Source organism: Salmo salar, unplaced genomic scaffold (assembly GCF_905237065.1).
Source record: "Salmo salar unplaced genomic scaffold, Ssal_v3.1, whole genome shotgun sequence".
Classification (NCBI taxonomy): Eukaryota; Metazoa; Chordata; class Actinopteri; order Salmoniformes; family Salmonidae; genus Salmo; species Salmo salar.
The window spans coordinates 17,501-23,465 of NW_025550834.1; the positions used below are offsets into that span (position 1 = coordinate 17,501).

Here is a 5,965-nt window from a genome sequence, read left to right on the forward strand (position 1 = left end):
CTCCAGTGGGCAGAGGACATGACCTGAGGGAGGGCAGAGGACATGACCTGAGGGAGGGCAGAGGACATGACCTGAGGGAGGGCAGAGGACATGACCTGAGGGGAGGGCAGAGGACATGACCTGAGGGGAGGGCAGAGGACATGACCTGAGGGAGGGCAGAGGACATGACCTGAGGGAGGGTAGAGGACATGACCTGAGGGCAGAGGACATGACCTGAGGGCAGAGGACATGACCTGAGGGCAGAGGACATGACCTGAGGGTAGAGGACATGACCTGAGGGCAGAGGACATGACCTGAGGGCAGAGGACATGACCTGAGGTAGAGGACATGACCTGAGGGCAGAGGACATGACCTGAGGGTAGAGGACATGACCTGAGGGCAGAGGACATGACCTGAGGGTAGAGGACATGACCTGAGGGCAGAGGACATGACCTGAGGGCAGAGGACATGACCTGAGGGCAGAGGACATGACCTGAGGGCAGAGGACATGACCTGAGGGCAGATGACATGACCTGAGGGTAGAGGACATTACCTGAGCGAAGTCAGCCTGGCGAGCGTCCAGAGGAACTACAGAGGAGTCATGAGAGGCCAACACCTCCCTCAGGAGAGCCAGGGTCTGGGTCAGAGAGGAGGTGGGACCCAGGTCTGGAGGGGGAAGCTCCACCTGGAGGGGAGAAGGAGGAGGGGGTTAGAGGTAGAAGGAGGGGGGGGGTTAGAGGGAGGGGTAGGAGGAGGGAGGGGTAGGTGGAGGGAGGGGGTAGGAGGAGGGAGGGGTAGGAGGTGGAGGGAGGGGTAGGAGGAGGGGGGGGTTAGAGGGAGGGGTAGGAGGAGGGAGGGGTAGGAGGTGGAGGGAGGGGTAGTAGGAGGGGGGTAGAGGGAGGGGTAGGAGGAGGGAGGGGTAGGAAGTGGAGGGAGGGGTAGGAGGAGTGGGGAGGGGTAGGAGGTGGAGGGAGGGGTAGGAGGAGTGGGGAGGGGTAGGAGAGAGGGGGAGGAGGAGGGGTTAGAGGGAGGGGTAGATGGAGGGAGGGGTAGGAGGTGGAGGGAGGGGTAGGAGGAGGGAGGAGGGGGAGGGGTAGGAGGAGGTGGGGGTAGGAGTAGGAGGGAGGGGTAGGAGGAGGTGGGGGGTTAGAGGGAGGGGTAGGAGGAGGTGGGGGTTAGAGGAGGGGTAGGAGAAGGTGGGGGTTAGAGGGAGGGGTAGGAGGAGGTGGGGGTTAGAGGGAGGGGTAGGAGGAGGTGGGGGTTAGAGGGAGGGGTAGGAGGAGGGAGGGGTAGGAGGAGGAGGGAGGGGTAGGAGAAGGGAGGGGTTAGAGAAACAATTCAACTACTTAAGCTACAGTTCCTCCTTCATAGCTACCATGGCCATGCTCCTCCCCTCTCCCTCTCTCCCCTCTCCATCTCTCCCCTCTCCATCTCTCCATCTCTCCCCTCTCCATCTCTCCCCTCTCCATCTCTCCCCTCTCCATCTCTCCCCTCTCCATCTCTCCCCCTCTCCCCTCTCCATCTCCCCATCTCTCCCCTCTCCATCTCTCCCCTCTCCATCTCTCCCCTCTCCATCTCTCCCCTCTCCATCTCTCCCCTCTCCATCTCTCCCCTCTCCATCTCTCCCCCTCTTCCCCTCTCCATTTCCCCATCTCTCCCCTCTCCATCTCTCCCTCTCTCCATCTCTCCATCTCTCCCCTCTCTCCATCTCTCCCTCTCTCCATCTCTCCATCTCTCCCTCTCTCCATCTCTCCCCCTCTCCATCTCTCCATCTCTCCCCCTCCCCACCTCTCCCCTCTCCATCTCTCCCCTCTCCATCTCTCCCCTCTCCATCTCTCCCCTCTCCATCTCTCCCCTCTCCATCTCTCCATCTCTCCATCTCTCCATCTCTCCCTCTCTCCATCTCTCCCTCTCTCCATCTCTCCCTCTCTCCATCTCTCCCCTCTCCCCCTCTCCATCTCTCCATCTCTCCCTCTCTCCATCTCTCCCCCTCTCCATCTCTCCATCTCTCCATCTCTCCCCTCTCCATCTCTCCCCCTCTCCATCTCTCCTCTCACCATCTAATACATGTGATCAGTAAGAGTCAGTGTCCCTGGTATTAGCTGGTGTGGAGAAGGTAACAAGGTAGCAGCCTAACCCAGGACCAATAGATTAGAGAGGTGTTGAGGGTTGTTAAATGTGATTCATTCTATTGATCTGATAGCAGCTAGTGTTGTTTGGACTCAGGCCTGTCCGTGACCCGGGATATTTGGACTCCAATTTGAGGAAACGGACTGCTGTTTCTCAGCCCCAACTAGTAACTACCAGCTCCTCAAAAACGGTTTACATAGGCCGTGTCCCAAATAGTGACCTCATTCCCTATATAGGGCACTACACTTTAGACCAAAAGCCCTATGGGTCCTGGTCAAAAGTAGTGCTCTATATAGTGAATTAGGGACCCATTTAGGTCTACATGTCTTACAGGAATAGGCCTGTTGTCTGTGAGGGTTGAGGAACAACATGTTTGTCCACATCCTACTGAACTACTACTGCGCCAGCATGTCATTAGCTTGGCACAGGAACATTCAAACACTTTTTGTTGTCTAAATAGAAAATGTGGAAGTTGGACCATCATGCATGTACACAGCATGTACACAGCATGTACACAGGAGGATTTAAGTCACTTCTATACTGAAGAAAAATATAAAATGTATAAATGTCAAAGAATTTACAGTTCATATAACGAAATCAGTCAATAGGCCAGAATCTATGGATTTCACATGACTGGGGAGCCAGGCCCACCCACTGGGGAGCCAGGCCCAGCCGCTGGGGAGCCAGGCCCAGCCGCTGGGGAGCCAGGCCCAGCCGCTGGGGAGCCAGGCCCAGCCGCTGGGGAGCCAGGCCCAGCCACTGGGGAGCCAGGCCCAGCCTCTGGGGAGCCAGGCCCAGCCACTGGGGAGCCAGGCCCAGCCACTGGGGAGCCAGGCCCAGCCACTGGGGAGCCAGGCCCACCCACTGGGGCGCAAGGCCCAGCCAATCAGAATTAGTTTGTCCCCCAAGAAAGAGTTTTATTACAGACATAAACACCCCCCGACCCAGATCTGAGGTTGTGAGGCCGGTTGGACGTACTGCGAAATTCTTTAAAAAAGATGTTGGGGGCGGCTTATGGTAGAGAAATGAACATTAAATTCTCTGCCAGCAGCTCTGGTGGACATTCCTGCAGTCAGCATAACAATTGCTCGCTCCCTCAAAACTTACACATCTGTGTCATTGTGTTGTGTGACAAAACTGCACATTTTAAAGTGGCCTTTTATTGCCCCCAGCACAAGGTGCACCTGTGTAATGATCATGCTGTTCAATCAGCTTCTTGATATGCCACACCTGTCAGGTGGATGGATCATCTTGACAAAGGAGAAATGCTCACTAACAGGGATGTAAATACATTTGTACACAAAATTGGAGAGAAAACCCTTTTCTGTGTGGATAGAAGATATCTGGGATGTTTTATTTCAGCTCATGAAACCAACTGTTTACATGTTGCCTTTATATTTTTGTTCAGTGTACAAACTGTTCATCTCCGTACATGTTCACTGATCATATTCATACAACAAAATACTGAGATAGGTGATCGTGCCATGTCCATCAGAGCAACAAAGAAAAAGTTCTATGTGTGAATCTTTAATAAAGTCATGTTTAGTTTATGAAAGATAAAGCCTACCTTGTCCATGAGCCTGCTAGCGTGGAGACTGAGACTGTTGAAAAACATCTTCTTGCTTAGGATGTGCATCTCTTCTATGGTCATCAGCAGAGAGGCTACACTGGTGCCCACAATACAACTATGAGAGAGACAGAGAGAGAGACAGAGAGAGAGACAGAGAGAGAGACAGAGAGAGAGCGAGAGAGAGAGAGCGAGACAGAGACAGATAGAGACAGATAGAGACAGATAGAGACAGATAGAGACAGATAGACAGATAGAGACAGAGAGAGAGCCAGAGAGAGAGAGGGAGAAAGAGACAGACAGAGAGGGACAGAGAGAGAGACAGAGAGAGAGGGCATCATTGAACAGTGAAGTCTAGATGAACAACACTGTATAAAGGCTTTATAGAGGCATTTACAAAGATGAGATGGTATCAAACCACCTTGACCAGATTACTGTCATGTGATCTGGGGGTTTTGTGGGGGTTTGGGACAGGGCTTATTGGGGTGATGTGTGGAATCTAGCTACCTGACGGTGTGATGGTATAACTTAAGCCGGGTTAGGGTTACATTTACATTTACATTTTAGTCATTTAGCAGACGCTCTTATCCAGAGCGACTTACAGTAGTGAATGCATACATTTCATACAATTTCATACATTTTTTTTGTTTCTGTGCTGAGGTTCAGAGGTCAGGGGCTAGGTTCAAAGGTCAGGGGATAGGTTCAGGGGTTAGGTTCAGAGGTCAGGTTCAGAGGTCAGGTTCAGAGGTCAGGTTCAGAGGTCAGGTTCAGAGGTCAGGGGTCAGGTTCAGAGGTCAGGGGTCAGGTTCAGGGGTTAGGTTCAGAGGTCAGGTTCAGAGGTCAGGGGTCAGGTTCCGAGGTCAGGGGTCAGGTTCAGGGGTTAGGTTCAGAGGTCAGGGGTTAGGGTCAGGTTCAGAGGTCAGGGGTTAGGTTCAGAGGTCAGAGGTTCAGGGGTTAGGTTCAGAGGTCAGGGGTTAGGGTCAGGTTGCTACCTACCTGATGGTGTGGTGGTAGAACTTGAGCAGGTTGGACAGCTTGTAGAGTAGAACGGAACCCGGCTCAGCCAAGATTCCCTGCTCCAGACGCACCTGGAACAGACGCCATCTTATCTTTAGTATTTATCCCAGGACAGAATGTCTATCCAGTCGTATTTATCCCAGGACAGAATGTCTATCCAGTAGTATTTATCCCAGGACAGAATGTCTATCCAGTAGTATTTATCCCAGGACAGAATGTCTATCCAGTCGTATTTATCCCAGGACAGAATGTCTATCCAGTCGTATTTATCCCAGGACAGAATGTCTATCCAGTCGTATTTATCCCAGGACAGAATGTCTATCCAGTCGTATTTATCCCAGGACAGAATGTCTATCCAGTCGTATTTATCCCAGGACAGAATGTCTATCCAGTAGTATTTATCCCAGGACAGAATGTCTATCCAGTCGTATTTATCCCAGGACAGAATGTCTATTCAGTCGTATTTATCCCAGGACAGAATGTCTATCCAGTAGTATTTATCCCAGGACAGAAATGTCTATCCAGTAGTATTTATCCCAGGACAGAATGTCTATCCAGTAGTATTTATCCCAGGACAGAATGTCTATCCAGTAGTATTTATCCCAGGACAGAATGTCTATCCAGTAGTATTTATCCCAGGACAGAATGTCTATCCAGTAGTATTTATCCCAGGACAGAATGTCTATCCAGTAGTATTTATCCCAGGACAGAATGTCTATCCAGTAGTATTTATCCCAGGACAGAATGTCTATCCAGTAGTATTTATCCCAGGACAGAATGTCTATCCAGTAGTATTTATCCCAGGACAGAATGTCTATCCAGTAGTATTTATCCCAGGACAGAATGTCTATCCAGTAGTATTTATCCCAGGACAGAATGTCTATCCAGTAGTATTTATCCCAGGACAGAATGTCTATTCAGTAGTATTTATCCCAGGACAGAATGTCTATTCAGTAGTATTTATCCCAGGACAGAATGTCTATCCAGTAGTATTTATCCCAGGACAGAATGTCTATCCAGTAGTATTTATCCCAGGACAGAATGTCTATCCAGTAGTATTTATCCCAGGACAGAATGTCTATTCAGTAGTATTTATCCCAGGACAGAATGTCTATTCAGTAGTATTTATCCCAGGACAGAATGTCTGTTCAGTAGTATTTATCCCAGGACAGAATGTCTATCCAGTAGTATTTATCCCAGGACAGAATGTCTATCCAGTAGTATTTATCCCAGGACAGAATGTCTATCCAGTAGTATTTATCCCAGGACAGA

General features: G+C 50.6%; 1 protein-coding gene across 1 annotated transcript in view; it reads right to left on the reverse strand.

The window, feature by feature from the left end:
• Positions 1 to 4,785, reverse strand: part of LOC123740029 (conserved oligomeric Golgi complex subunit 6) — a gene marked incomplete at both ends in the record, with an annotated part of 12,720 nt that extends 7,935 nt beyond the window's left edge. Inside the window, 3 exon segments of the mRNA XM_045713961.1 lie at positions 533 to 664; positions 3,677 to 3,794; positions 4,673 to 4,785. Of these exon segments, the coding sequence (XP_045569917.1) occupies positions 533 to 664; positions 3,677 to 3,794; positions 4,673 to 4,785 (363 nt within the window).
• Positions 4,786 to 5,965: the final 1,180 nt, after the last annotated feature.